The sequence below is a fragment of the Ptychodera flava genome, chromosome 5 (assembly GCF_041260155.1).
Source record: "Ptychodera flava strain L36383 chromosome 5, AS_Pfla_20210202, whole genome shotgun sequence".
Taxonomy (NCBI): domain Eukaryota; kingdom Metazoa; phylum Hemichordata; class Enteropneusta; family Ptychoderidae; genus Ptychodera; species Ptychodera flava.
In genome coordinates, this window is record NC_091932.1 from 4137286 (window position 1) to 4153188 (window position 15903).

At 34.9% G+C, this 15903-nt stretch overlaps 1 protein-coding gene across 4 annotated transcripts in view; it reads right to left on the reverse strand.

The window, feature by feature from the left end:
- The window catches only part of LOC139132787 (uncharacterized), a 120360-nt gene that overhangs the window by 35366 nt on the left and 69091 nt on the right, over nt 1–15903 (reverse strand). For all 4 annotated transcript variants that reach the window (XM_070699043.1, XM_070699042.1, XM_070699041.1 and 1 more), the window contains 4 exons: nt 4851–4884; nt 3321–3439; nt 2734–2823; nt 1694–1828 (listed from right to left, as the gene is read on the reverse strand). In XM_070699043.1, the coding sequence (XP_070555144.1) occupies nt 1694–1828; nt 2734–2823; nt 3321–3439; nt 4851–4884 (378 nt within the window). The remainder of the gene's footprint in view (nt 1–1693; nt 1829–2733; nt 2824–3320; nt 3440–4850; nt 4885–15903) is intronic.

Genomic DNA, 15903 nt, shown 5'->3' on the forward strand with positions numbered 1-15903 from the left:
TACTGACAGTCAGTGATGATACTGACAGTCAGTGATGATACTGACAGTCAGTGATGATACTGACAGTCAGTAATGATACTGACATGCAGTTAGGGTATTGACAGTCAGTGATGGCACTGACTGTCAGTGATGATACTGACAGTCAGTGATGTACTGACGGTCAGTGATGATACTGACGGTCAGTGATGATACTGACAGTCAGTAATGATACTGACAGTCAGTGATGATACTGACAGTCAGTAATGATACTGACATGCAGTTAGGGTATTGACAGTCAGTGATGGCACTGACGGTCAGTGATGATACTGACAGTCAGTGATGATACTGACAGTCAGTGATGATACTGACAGTCAGTGATGATACTGACATGCAGTTACGGTATTGACAGTCAGTGATGGCACTGACAGTCAGTGATGATACTGACATAAAGTGATGATACTGACAGTCAGTGATTGATACTGACATGCAATAATGATCCTGATGTAAAGTGATGATACTGATATGCAGTGGAGATAATGATTGTCTAAGCCTGTGCAAACAACACTGAGGTTTATGTCTCAGAGCAAAATGTGTAAGCCTGTGCAAACAACACTGAGGTTTATGTCTCAGAGCAATCTACAGTAAGGGTATTATTCAAGATGCATAGTCTTGAGGAAAATGCAAGTTTACTTTAATTTTTATAGAACGTATTAAGGGCATCCTAAAGATTTAAGCAAGAAATTTGAAAGCAGTGTAACTGTGTTATCCAAAAAAACAATAATTGAACACAGAATTAGAAAATTGTGTTTCAAATTTGCACATGCAAATATCCTCCGTATTATGGTAATAAACCACAGTTTGACCATCCCAAGTGACTTAATTGTAAATAAAATATGACAGATTTCTGAGCAATGGTTTCTGAGTTTATGAGTGAAGTTGACAGAAAATGACTAAAACCATGGTAAAGATATCTATTGCTACAGCTCCATGTCTTTGACAATGGAGCTAAATTTTTTTTGAAGTCAATATCCTGTATGTACAATGGGTCATACAATCATGTACAGACTTAGTAGGCATGCATGCGTCCAGCACATCAGTTACGTAAACAGAAAAAAATTCTATGCAAGCATTGAAGAAATCATGGTTCAGCAGAATTCTTCAGAGTGTTTTGACTTGTCTTCATATATCATGTGACTCAGTTATCATGAAATGTACACTTTTTTGCAAAAAATGATGGATTTGTCAGATTTTACCTGTATTTACATGAAATGGTAGCGAAGTCAAAAGTCAAACACAGTACAAAATATTATCAGGTATTGGACTGGGCTTCACTGTTCTTAGAAACATGTCCACTGATGTCAAAAATTATTGTACGATTAAACTCCATGTGTAACAGTTATGCAGGTGTAAAGTAATCAATGTTTTGGAAAGCTATAAAACTGGATCAGAGAGGTCAGTGTTTCTGGATAGTTTTTATCCCGATCTGGTAGCCATTTCATATTATAGCATTCTTAAGATATACCTTTGTGTTTAGTTGATTGAATTTCAAAATGCTGAAACAACAGGTTGATTCAGTGATATTCTAGATTGATGTGCAAAATGATAATACAGAATCATGTCACTAAAGTGGCCAAAGTTTTCACCATATGGCACTGTAATACACTGAACAGGACTGGTCAGAATTGCTTGAAATGTTCATCAAATGTAAATTTACCTTTGCGATATTTGGATTGCCATCATCTGGTACATAATCAAACTCATATCCCAATGGATCATTGCTGTATTCCAGGTTGAAAGTACGGACAAATTGTGGATAATCTGGACGGCCCTGTATACGTACACTGCTTATCTGAAAACATGGAATATGGAATTGATGAAGTTAACATAAAAAATTACTCCAATTGATGAGATCACAGAGCGATTTGTCATTTTAGGACAGGGTTATTAAAGACATGAGCTAAATGGAAAGGGTACAGGATAGTTCATATGCTTCAACACATCATATCCATATTATATACTACAGCCAAAACATAGGACTGTGTGCCTGAGGCTGGGTGACCATTTGCCTGACAGGACGGCAAACGGTCTCCTGGCTCGAGGGTACTGGTACACAATCCCATGTTTGGGCTATGTTTTTATTACATGCCTCTCTTACATAATTTTCACTCCAAATTTTGGGTTTACATACCAATGACAATTATATTCCTAATTTCCATGTTACTTAGACAGAATAGAATGATTATCATGTTAGACAAAATCTGTTGAAACAATTGAATGATTATCATTACTGAATAGCACATTGATATAATATTGAAATCCCTGTTATGCTCTTTATCAAATTTGCATAATTTTGTAAAAATGGTATTTCCTACATAAAACATGTAATTTTATCATTTTTAAATCCTGAAGTTGTCAAAGTGAAAATAGTTCCGCTTCACTTTCAGTCAAATGATGACGATGCAGCCCCTGACGTCATCAACCACTTACCATTGAATCCTATAGAGCACGCGATGTTGGATATACAAGGCTTGTAATAAATTAAATGTACTGTGCAAGAGCTCTAGTTGCTCTCTGCTGGCTGATTTCATACAGATATCTCTTTAATACATCCACTAACCTGCAGATTGTTTGTTGATAATATAAGAACCTGAAAGTATCTTGAGACTAGTCATTTTATTCCTGGCGCATGTATGCCAGAATCATTGATGATTGGTCTGCAACTACTTTTAACCAAATTTCCTTGTACATACTTACATAGTGGCGAATTTCAAGGTCAATTTGTAAAAACTGCATGTCATCAGCGATAGCTGAGGTCCATGAGCCTGAATACATGTACCTTGCATCCTGTATGTCAAGAAATTGCAAAAAATGAAATTATGGAGAGACAAGACTTTTATAAACCTGCAAAAAATTCAGCCAAAATGCAATCATATCAACTCTGTAACAAATACCGTATTCAGAAAATTACCAAAATATATTGATTAGAAAATTACCAAAATATATACCAAGTAAACACAGAGAGCTATTTCAGGAAATTTGCAATCATCTGACAGACTTCAAAAGTTTTTATAAAATTGATGTTCTTAAGGAATATTGTACGGTACTTAATCATATGCCAAAGAATGTTGACTACCAAGTTATGCTTTTTATCCTTTTATAGTCAAATTGCCTTTGTTGGTGCACCTACATCTCATCACACTTAGTATATGGTGTACAGTATCTGGTATTTAGTTGAATAGTGTAAAATTATGAAAGTGTCTCAATATCAAACATATCTGCTAGTGTTAACAGTTTGATATTCCAGAGACTAAGCTATCTGTATTTGGTCAAAAAAGACTAACCTCTGGTGGATGAGTTGTACAGTTACAAGTTGATGATGCTTTGATTTGAGTACTTTGAATAAAGGTACTCTCCATGCCAAGGGCAACAGCGCCCCCAAGACCTGTGCATGGATCAACTCCTGTAAGAATACAAATAGCAAATGTTAAAAAGTTGCAATATGACCTCATGTTTCACTCTATCAACAAGATGTGTGTTTTATCTCTAATGTAACAGCAATTTTACAACGTGATATCAGAGTTCTGTCTATCCTTATCTGTTTTCTTTGTCTCAATAGACGTTTGAGAAATGTAAATCATCACATAGACCCAGTGCTTCTACATATAGTGTGATGTCACAAAAATATTCTACATGTGTACTTCTGTAATGAAACTATCCATATTCTATTTTAGAATTGATTCTGGACCACTTTCATTGTAATGAAACAAAACTCAGATGTTTTGTGAGGTATAGGATCATAACCCTTCATCAAAAAGATGACATGTGTTGGGGACTGTGTATATTTTTTGCTACAGATGGATTGATATATAATCTAGACTACGCTCAAAAATATAATTTTTCACGAGTGCTTTCAATTCTATTCACTCATGATTTATCACATGCCATTATCATATAGATGCATAATTCAGAGGCACTTTACACAAATGAGGTGATTAAGTGAATCTGTCTGAGACTAATTGCCAGAATTGACAAAAGGTCAAGAGGTCATTTATTCCATAGATGAGGTGCAGCAATAAACAGATCACAACCACTATATGATTTATGGTTTACACTGGAAATGTTTAGAAGGCATATACCGGGTATGATGTACCAGGTATGTCAAAACCTGAATAGTAATTGGCAACTGATGAGGGCGCTCTTACAGGGCTGTGTGTAATGTCAAACCATTGACCAAAAAAAGAAAAATATTATGCATCCTATAGATACCAACAATTTAGTCAGTGCAGGTCCAATTAATTGGAAATGATATCAAATAAAGTGCTCAGGATATTTTATATGGTTATACTTTGAACAGTGCATCAGTACAGAAACCCAAAGTCTGATTAAATTTATCTTTGAAAAGTCTAAATATTTCCTATTTTTGAGGTGAAAGCACTGTCTTTTCACTTAGGCAAAAAAAGATAAATTGTGCTGCTCCGATAACACGGTTATCAAAAATACGGTACATAGGTAGGTAGGCAGGGCTTTATTTTTCCAAAATATTTTTATTTTTAAATATGCATTTTTCAGAGCTTCAGGGCAATCAAACACTGACCACAACATTTCTTGAAAAAGGAATCATACATATAAAAGTGTAAAACAAAAAAAGACATCCTTATTCAAGCAAAAATCAAATGCCAGGTAATGAACGTGTGATTTTATAGGTTTTTTTCTTTCTTTTTTTTTACTTATGTGTTTACGTAGCTCTAAAAAGTTTAAGGTCGGCAGGTGAAAAATAGGGTAGGTTGAGTTATTGGAACAGCACAATTTTTTTTGCCTTATCAAATTAATTGCAAAGATGCAAGTCAATATTATCAAAGTACAGCGCTTACCTTCAGTCAGATGACAGCCAAGTCCAAGAAAACACTGAAATAAAGAAGAATAACAAAGTCAGTATAAATGCTACACTGATATCTTGTCAATTCAACATTTAAAGTTGCTTGAGGTCAGATGAGGTCAAAGGTGAAAGGTGAAGCACAACCTCAGCTATATCCTGAATAGTCCGGTTCCCTGACCCTTTCCCCGGTAGAGGGCGTGGGGAAATATAGGATCAGGTACCGGCTAATGTAAACATGGACGCCATTGGGTTAAAATGAAACAAGCTGTGATTGGATGAAAGAAACACTTGTAACTTTTTCTAATCTTTCTTGGGTTTCGCACTTTCAGGCTCACTTGACACCAACTTCTTGTTTGTACACACAAAGCCGTGGAGGTAGAATGAAAGACTTTCTACCTCCATGATTTAGCCACTGTGATTTAGCACACATCTTCATACTTTTAGAACGTCGACATGATGCCTGGCATTTTTCACGAAATTCGGACACCATTCTATCCATCGAAATCAATCGTCCTTCACAGTTCCAACAAAGTTTGCTTTCAGTTAGCTGTGATATCGCAGCAGTACTTGTGGCGTGTATCGAACGTGCTCGGGTCATTGGGGTCACGCCACAGTCGGCGATGACCTCAATGACCCTAGCGCGTTCGATACATGCAACAGGTACTGCTGCGATATCCTGCCAGCCTTCAATCACCTCTATTTCCTCCCGTACTTCTGGATTAGTCCTTTCAGTTTATGTTTCCCGTCTTGTGTGCCAATGTTTTTGTTCGGATACCAGTGTTCGAACATATTCTGAATCCAGTCGAATTTCGACCGGCGTTTTCAGGTAGCAGCCATTTGTTGCAGCATGTTCTGTCAGGTGACTAACCTGCGCCATCTTGAACAAAATTCTGTTCAAGATGGCTACCCGGTACCTGACCCTATATTTCCCCACGCCCTCTACCGGGAAATGGGTCAGGGAACCAGACTACATCCTGAAATAAATGTTTGCTCACATAATTAATAAGCTAAGCCAGCAATATTTTATGCTTTCGGGTTTGTTGAAAGTTTTTACTAAGTTTAACATATACGGGACCACTTAGAAAGGGCAAGGACTATCTGTGAAAATTTCCTCCTCACTACCGGTATGAATCATTAAATATATGTCATGAAAGTATTTTACAAACCATGCCACATAAGTACAGAGGCTATCAAACTGAAGTTGCAAATTTTGACCTCTAACAACCTTGATACACTAAGATCAGGATTAAATATTGTAGTGTCAATGCACCATGAAACTGTAAATGAAACAAATAATTTTTACATCCGATTTTATTCTGACATAAATACAAGCTACCATCCATTTTCTTAGCTCTATAAAATTAATATTGACTCATGGAATTTCTCTGTCACACCTCCATACATCTTGTTTATTCAATTATCTAAAACATGCAACTTTACTTTTCCACAGAAACACTTATTGTGATAAAAGACAAGAATCACCAGTGGTGCAGAGTACACATGAATCAATCCATTTTCTTTCTTTTTGCGTTCTATCTCATTTGAAGGTGCAGCTTTAAGTAGACATTTAAAACAACAGGTTGACTCCAGCTTTTAAAGCAACACAATTCAAGAGCAAGGAACGGTCAAGCTTAGTATTTTTTCTAACTTTCTGGATACATGATATCCTTTGGACATGGATAATACCTAATACTAACAAAATAACAATCAATAAAGCATTTCAGTGAATATTAAGCATTGCGAGTTAAATTGCCATAATTTTTTTGTCATATACAAAAGACTTATTTACTGTATTTCACATGATAAGTGTATTTCACATGATAAGCGTCACTATGAAACCAATAAACATGCATGTACTAGAAAAGACCATGGATAAAATAAAGCCTGTTTTAAAATGAAATGAATGTTGCCGTAGTAACACTTAATATGTAAAGTGGATAAAGTGTAAGAACATTAACAGTATCAACGGCACAGAGTAAAGTGACTGTCCATCTCAACAGGATGTATTTTAATCAGATGTATCATGAGTTCTTCCTTGTAAACTATCATCTTTAATGACACAAAAACCAAGCTGCAAAGCTGATTCCCCAACAGATATTCTATAGAATCAACATACCGGTATGTACAGAAACAGTGACTGCATTTACGAGAATTTCAACAATCAAAATAATTTGTATCAAAAATAGGCTGCAATTCAAACATCACCAGGGTTTAAAATCAAACCTGCCTCAGGTCATTTCATTTGTCTCTTAAAGGTCTCCTTTTAGAAGTAAGAACCATAAAAACCCTTGATTAAAGAGAATCCTTTTCCCCGTACATTTTATTCTCCTTTCCATCAGTATGATGTCACTAAGCTTTGTTACTATGGTAACACGGCTAGCTCAGTGCATCATTGGTACGGAAACAGGAAACAGATCAAATGGTTTCTTCATATCTACAGAAAGGCAGTTGATGTACCATAGTCAAACATTCTCAACAAGGATGAATGTACGTCAAAATTTTTTCAATTGGTACAGTCAGAACATTAAGCACAAACATATTGATTATATTTTCAAGACAACTGCACCATCATCCATAACAGTGACTATATTTAAAAATACTTCTATGACATCAATCATACTATTTCAGCAATGTCATTGATTAGGATCTTAGAAATTCTATCCTTGATCCAAAATACATGTACATACCAAATTTACAGATGATAAGTGACAGTTTCTAAGAAAACTGAGCAGACGGACATAATGACATAGAGACAGACACATATAATTTGATACATACAGAGCATTTTGCCCAGAGTGCATTCTTGCATCTTTTGACATAAAATTAGAAACAATGTCCCCCCTAAAATACCGGACATGGGTAACCGGGACACACTAAAATTAGGGTTAGGATTATAAGTTTGCAGAGGGCCACATGGCCACAGACAGATAGACTACGTTTTTTAGCTACATACACTACTAACCCTATAACTTTGATTTCCATGGCAACTATAAGCTAACAAGCGGACCTTGCGGCCGATATAGCTCCGCTGGGTTTATGTACAGAATAACTATTTTTGACACATGTTGATGAAGAAGGTGGAAATCTTTGATAACTCAATGCAGTGGCCAGAAAAAAGTGGCTAAAATAAGCTGCAAAAATACAAAATGAAGATTTCATCATACTTTGAATATATCACATCCAATCATCCCTAAGAACATGTCAACCAAAGCTATCTGATGAGTAGTTTTTTGAGAAAAAATATTCTGACCAAAAATGGCAACAATTGCCCCCCAAAATAAAAATTGCAGATTTCATCATAATTTCAAAATATCACACTTAGTTCATATATAGAAACCTGTATACCAAATTTCAAAGCTGTTAGACCAGTACTTTTTGTCAAACGCATTTTTTGACCAAAAATGAGAAAAATTGCCCTAAAATTCAAAATTGCAGATGTCATCATTATTTCAATAAATATCATTTAGTTCATCTATGGAAACCTGTATACCAAATTTCAAAGCTATCAGATAAGTAGTTTTGGAAATACACATTTTTTGACCAAAAATGGCAAAAATTGCCCAAAAAATACAAAATTACAGATTTCATCAGAAATTCAATATATATTACTAAGCTTATCTGTAGAAACCTGTATACCAAATTTCAAAGCTATCAGACCAGTACTTTTTGAGAAATACATTTTTTGACCAAAAATGGCAAAAATTGCTCCAAAATTACAAAATTGCAGATTTCATCATTATTTCAATAAATATCATTTAGTTCATCTGTAGGAACCTCTATACCAAATTTCAAAGCTATCAGATGAGTAGTTTTGGAAATACACATTTTTTGACCAAAAATGGCAAAAATTGCCCCAAAAATACAAAATTTCAGATTTCATCAGAAATTCAATATATATTACTTAGTTCATCTATAGAAACCTGTATACCAAATTTCAAAACTATCAGACCAGTGCTTTTTGAGAAATACATTTTTTGACCAAAAAAGGCAAAAATTGCCTTAAAAATGCAAATTTGCATATTTCTGCACAATTTGAACAAATCTGAAATAGATCATCCCTAGGGACATATGTACCAAATATAAAAGCTATCTGACCAGTAGTTTTGAAGAAGAAGATTTTTAAGATTTTTTACCAAAAATGACAAAAATTGCCTTAAAATACAAATATGCAAATTTCACCACCATTTGAACAAATCTGATTTAAGTCACCCTAAGCAAACTGCATATCAAATTTCAAAGCAATCGGACGAGCGGTTTTAGAGAAGAAGATTTTTTTACCAAAAACACCAAAAAATGCCCCAAAAATACAAATATGCAAATTTCACCATAATTTGAACAAACTGAAGTGATGTCCCCCAAGTGAACTGCATATAAATTTCAAAGGATTGGACTTGTGGTTTCAGAGAAGGAAGGCAATTGTTGACGGACGACGACTGACGCCGGACGCCGGACGACGACCGACGGACGACGGATAATCAACCTATTTGATAACTCCGCGTCGCTGACAGCGGAGCTAAAACTGGAGTGATTGATGTTTTTGTAAATTTCAGAATTGTGCATACTATGAAAAAAGGAGAGCTTCCTAAGTTTCAATAGCATATGTATGCTATGCTGAACTTGACAGCAATCAAGACAAGCATTTTACTGAATGCCATAATACACTAGCACCTGTAACCTATGAAGTTTCGTCTTACAGTAAGTTTCGGTATCAGAGGATGCGGATTCCAATAACTTTGATGCAGAGTACAATAACTTTGTGTTAATGGACGCTCTTTGACCTTTGACCTCAAAACAAATGTCAACACAGGGAGAAAGACGAGAAGATTTTAAATTTTTTTAGTGATTACAAAAATGTACTTCTATACACTCAGTTCATGGTCTTTCAAAAACCTGTGAATTTGAGTGAAGTTATGCTGCTGACCTACAATTTCTACCATGTGTACTGCGCTGCGCTGGTTGAAATTTTGTTCTGTGTGATTCAAGTGGACTTGCTGAAAGCTTTCCCAGTCTACTCATGATTGCTCAATGCAATGCACAACAGGCACCCTAGAAATGCTTTAAATTTCAATTTTTTCTGGTTAAAACTGGATTAAAAAGGTGTATAATAATGAGATTATTAACAAAATACTGGTATTTAAGTCCTCATACATCATACGCTTCGGTATTGTCCTCAACGCTACGCATTCAGACGATATGTCCGCTGCATGATGTTCTCTGATATAAATCCCTATATTTTGTGAATATATATTATTCTATATCATAGCGAAAAGATGGGACTATGTGCCTGTGGGTAGGTGATAATTTGCCCAACATCAGATGGTAGTTCTTGACAAATTATAATATAATAATAATAATATGATATTCATTGACTATTCAAATCAGCAATAATTTACATAAGACCACCATATATCCTTGTGCATCACCTTTGTCTGACCAATATCTGTACAAAGTTTCACCACATTTGGTGCAGTTTCTCTGGAAACACAACACTTTTTCAAAAATCACCAATTATGCAAATTGGCAGTAATTTTGCATACCACGCCAAAAACAATATACATGCATATGTATGCCATAGTGTATTATCCTTGTACCAAGTTTGAAAGGAATTGGTCCAGGCATGTCTAAGATATCTGCGTGGATGGACAGACGGCAACTATGACTGACAGATAGATGGACGAAGCTCACTCCGTTCACAGGTACTAATTAATATATATATCAAGCATCAGCAAACACTTTGATGATAACAACCTGTATGTACCATATCGTTCTCATTACAGCATTTTTTTTTGAATAAAATGATACATCTGTATGTCCTTGGTAACCCAACCTAATTCAAATAATAATGCCAACAGGTCATCTTGAGAGTAAGGCTAAGAAAAATTGTTTTTATCCTAGACATATTGGAAAAATGATGTGGTGACGCAGGTTTTTCTTCTTTTTTTAATTTTTCAACAAACAAACACATGCAAAAAACATGAAAGCAACTTAGGAATACACGCAGAGATAAATGCACAACATTGATGCTTTAATATTTTTGTATCTCAACAGTTCTGTAGTTTGACTTTTCGTGCAGCAATGCACAATTTTGACAGCATAATATAAAAGTGACATATATGCACAGTTCTGAATGGATGTTATATTATTTTGTTTACAGTTCTATTTTATACAGCACTGTGTTATGCACCATTGCAATTTTGTGTTTATTTTCTTTTTTTTTATTTCCTCATGAGCAAAAAAAAAAGGTTGATGCAGCAGGTCTGAATTGACATGTGCGAGGATGAGAAACAAACTTTTTATTTTTCTTGGCCTAAACTACATCTATGCATCCTAACCTAAGGGTTGACTAGTTTATAGGGTAAATGAAATCACAGACATTTTACCATATAGTTGGGAAGTATGTACCAATATAGCAATTTAACACTCCATCCGTCTACACCAACTCCAGCAGCACTACCGGTGTGTCTGTATTGACTTTTGCATCTGCATCTTTCACTGACTTTCAAAATGACAGTGATTTTAGTGTCATTGACCTTGCATCTGAAGAATCTTCAAAAATGTTTTTGAAATCATCAGCTGAAAGCTCACAGTTGATGATTTCTGTGTGAAATCACATTAATCAGCAGCATTTTTCTGATAATACAATGCCTTCAAAACATCACTATGACAGCTATTCCGTTCATATTGTAACAATATTTTCTAATTGAGTTACGTTCATACAATGCGGGTCTGTACCTTCCTCTACTTTTCACCGTTGCAATGCTGGATAATGGTTTGATTCTTGCCTGAGGTAGGCTATCTTAACACCTTGAGCGCCAAAGTCTATTTTTGTCCCCTTTATAAAATAAATCCCAGTCAATTTTTCTCAGATTTTTGCCAAAATTTTGAGGAAAAAGTGTAGCCAACGAAATGTGATGACCATTTGGTCCAAAATTACGAAAAAATACAGAAAAATTCCTGCAAATTGGTAAAATTTTGCACTAAAATTTTGCAGGAGAAAATTACAGCACTCAAAGGGTTAACTTAATAGTTTACTTGACTGAAAACTTTACCACTGCCTACGATATTCTCATGGCCAGGAGTATTATGTTCACCTTAGGAGACTTCCACAGTAAATTATACAAAGTATTTCTTTGTGTCTCACCATTTGCACCATAACTAGACATAACAGAAAATGGTAAGAAAGGCTGTCTGTGCGTCTCATTCAATTAAAGCTTGATAAAGAGACATACTTTAACATAAAATACTTTTGTCCACTGGGAAATTAATGGAAAATATTTTGAATGGGTTCTCAAATTATCCCTTCAAAATTACGTCTTGCTTGTCAACCATACACTTAGCAATATGTTTACAATTTGAAATATAGGTGATCTCTTCTTAGAGCCTAATGTCGTTAATCAACTGAAATACATCCAAACAAACTGAACACTCATTAACAATTGTCTGCTGGGAACAAACTAATAGCAATGCTTTGTGTTTCCATAGTGCCTCCATCAAAGGATGGAACACTGTACTGAGATATAAATATCCAGAACCAATGAAACTCCAACATGTAATGTCAAAAATACAACATAGCACTGAAATGTATAGTGATTTATTTGTAACCTTGGTTACTAACAGCATTGTAGCCATGGCGATGCCAGTTCCATAGCCCTAAGCTGTCAATATCATTTACAAATGAGCATCTACAACACAACCTTTCAGTGCAAAAGTTACAACTCATGAACCAATGGAGCACACCGTTAAGAGGAATATGCCTCTGGCTTTGTCAAGACTGTTTTTCTGATAAGATCATGTCAAATGAAAAATTGGTGGTTTGTGTTTCTAGTTGATGGCTGACTCTCTCAGAGGCACTGTTACACATTTAGATATGTACTGTTGTAAAGGCCTGGAACAGATACTGTATACCTCAATTGTAGCAATTCAGACTTTCCCTGGTGATGAATTTTCTTTACACTTGTCGCAAAAAAATTTATCTTCATTGTGAGATGTTATGAAAAAATAACTCCTTTACTGTATTTGTATACCGGTAGACTGCAAAAACTGACTACCTTAAAGCTAATACAACACCAAACCTGGAATGCTACATGCAAATACATGTAGAGGGTACATGTAAATATCTGCAAACAATCGGCAATCAAATACTGTGAATATTCTCTTCCTTTCGCAAAGTAAAAAACTTGTTTTGCAATAATCTTTAACATTCTAGATTGCAATATTTGACTTAGGATGATATAAATAAATCATTTATTATAATCGACACTGTGATCATATTTCATATACAGGTGTATGATGTATATTGCGTCAGGTAGCTTATCCTGATCGATGTCAAAACAAAAAGTGATGTGTACAAAATTGATGATATCATAGATCTCATTGACAGACTTTATATAAGTTCACTTAAAAATTTCAGGCCAAGAGCCTGGAAGCCACTCTGACTCTAGCCTCTCAATGAAGCCTTATGTTGGTCAGATCTGCCGTTCAGCCATTTTCCATTTACGTCACATTGCACTTATTCGGTAGTATTTTTCTAAATCTGCCACAGAGCAATTAATCCACGCATTTGTTACATCTCGTATTGATTCACGTAATTCTCTTTTATTAGGACTTCCCAAATACTTAATTAATTGTATTCAATGTATTCAGAATATTTCTGCCAGAATTGTCACTCGTTCTAAACCCACTTCAAATATCACTCCTGTACTTAGGCAATTACATTGGTTACCTGTTTCTCGACACATAATTTTAAAAATTTTAATAGTCACTTACAATATGACATTAAACTGGTCCAATAATCATTTCATTCAAGGTAATACATTACCAGGTCCATGGGACAATTTGTGATTTACAAATTTAAGTAGGACCATCCTGAACCACTGATAGTTAGTGGTGGTACCAGGTGTCTGGAATGGGTAAGCATAACCCTGCTAGCATGCTACACCCGTCAGGATTGGTCCCAAAATTGTCTAAATATTGTATGAAAAGATACAGGATATGAATCACTGTAATAAGTCAAGCCGGGAATGCTGTCGCTTATCATTTGAGTGACCAAGGTGTTATATTTGGCCACAATGTCATCATATCGACCGTAGAAGTTTTTGAAAGTCCTAACGAGTCTAAATTTTTGTTGTGTATCCTTGTCTCAGTAATTTTGATGTCAATGAGCTGTGTCTCAGTTGATAATCAGCGCAGGAATCACAAGCCCTACAAATGTATCCATTCCATTGCTCCAAACTACGGTACTTATGTGACATGATTTCTTTATATGTTCCGAATCGTAACTTGAGATCTGCTGATCAGTTTAAACCCTTCCAAAATAGGCCACGTACTGAGAAATATGGGGATCGTGCTTTCAGTGTTGTGGCCTCCTTTCTTTGGAACAATCTTCCACTTGAGATCCGATGCTTCCTTACTCTTTCTTCTCCTTAAATCAAACCTTAAACGCACCTTTTTAAATTAGCCTTTAGTTAATCTTTTTATGTACTTTTTGGGTGATTTAAGGTTACTAAGATGAGTTTTTGTGCAAAGTGTTGTTTTTGTTGAATTTTAAATTTTTATTACTTGTATATTTTTCTTTTAGTTGTGAAATTTTTCTCATTTTACTTATTTAACATATTTAAAATAATAGTGTAATTCTATAGCTTCTTTGATCACTTTTTATCACAGTGGATATAGCAGTTTATAAATAAATTATATTATTATTATTATTATTATTATAATTATTATTATTAAAAATTCTAGTGACAGCAATTGGTATTGAAGTTTTATTGAGCAGATTTTTCTAAAACTTGAACCAAATGAAGACAAGATTTTTTGTCATTTGATGAAGAAGCTCTGCTTGTGAAACCTTAGGAGTACTAGCATACCGGTACCCTAGTACTAAATATCAAAGCATCTGGCCGAGTTGGTTTCTGAGTTTTGATTTTAATTCATGAAGTTGACTTTTTCATTACAGCACAAGGGTAAATTTCTGTGAGTAAATTTCACTTCTACTTATATTTACAGACAAACTGGCAGTTACTGTGATTTCAGTGGAATTGTCACCTAGTATGCATTTCAAACAATGGTAATACGCAAAACATTTAGCAAAAACCTTAGCCAGTAAACTTTGACTACTGATCTACTGGTGATGATGACATTATTCACAGATTTACTTTGGAATATAGTTCAAGATCAATAATGACGAACAAGAATTTTCCAGTCAGAGATTTCTCTTGTGTTATACTTCCTAAAATTACTGAAACAGGTACTGATATACCGGAGAGATTTAAGATTGCACACTGGTCTATCATGAAATTTCAATGAGATTGTGATGAAAGGCTTAAATGTAATACGAACTACAAGCAGTATACCTACATGTACTACCTACATGTATGGTTGAATATTACCATAAGTGGTGCTGTGATTATAAAACTTCTGTTTTCTGAACAACTGTATTGATATTTGACTGATAGTGAGTTGAAGAATAAGATACCCTTATTGTCTAAATTGCTGCTTCTGTTAATCACAGCCATACCGATAGGTATTATAACTCTCATATTTGAAACACACTTCCTTGATGCATTGAAAAGAAGTACATATTGATAAAAAATTCCATATTCTTTGTCCTGTAAACATGTATGTATCTTATTCTCCTTGAATGAATTGAAAAGTATTTGCCAACATTTCAAACACAACACAGTGTGTACAATATAATACAATGCTACCATTGAAAAATAAATTCTAGTCAGTAGTCTGGAGTAAAATTCATTTGTCAACGCGCTATCTTGTGAAGGTGAAGGCAAAGGCATTTTAACATCATTTTAGAAGTAGACAGAGACACGGCATTTTATTATTTTTATAGACCAAACTACATACTGGAAAACATGTCAAAAGTTATAGCTGACAGAGCTGTAATTTTCTCCAAGGCATGGAATGATTAAACTGTTGTCACCTGAAATCGCAAAAATCACAACCTGTGTCTTATCTTGACATGTAAGACTGGATTTTCAAAGCAGCAAACTAAACACTTCTTATGGAAACTGTGTGCATATCTCCACAGAAAACTATTG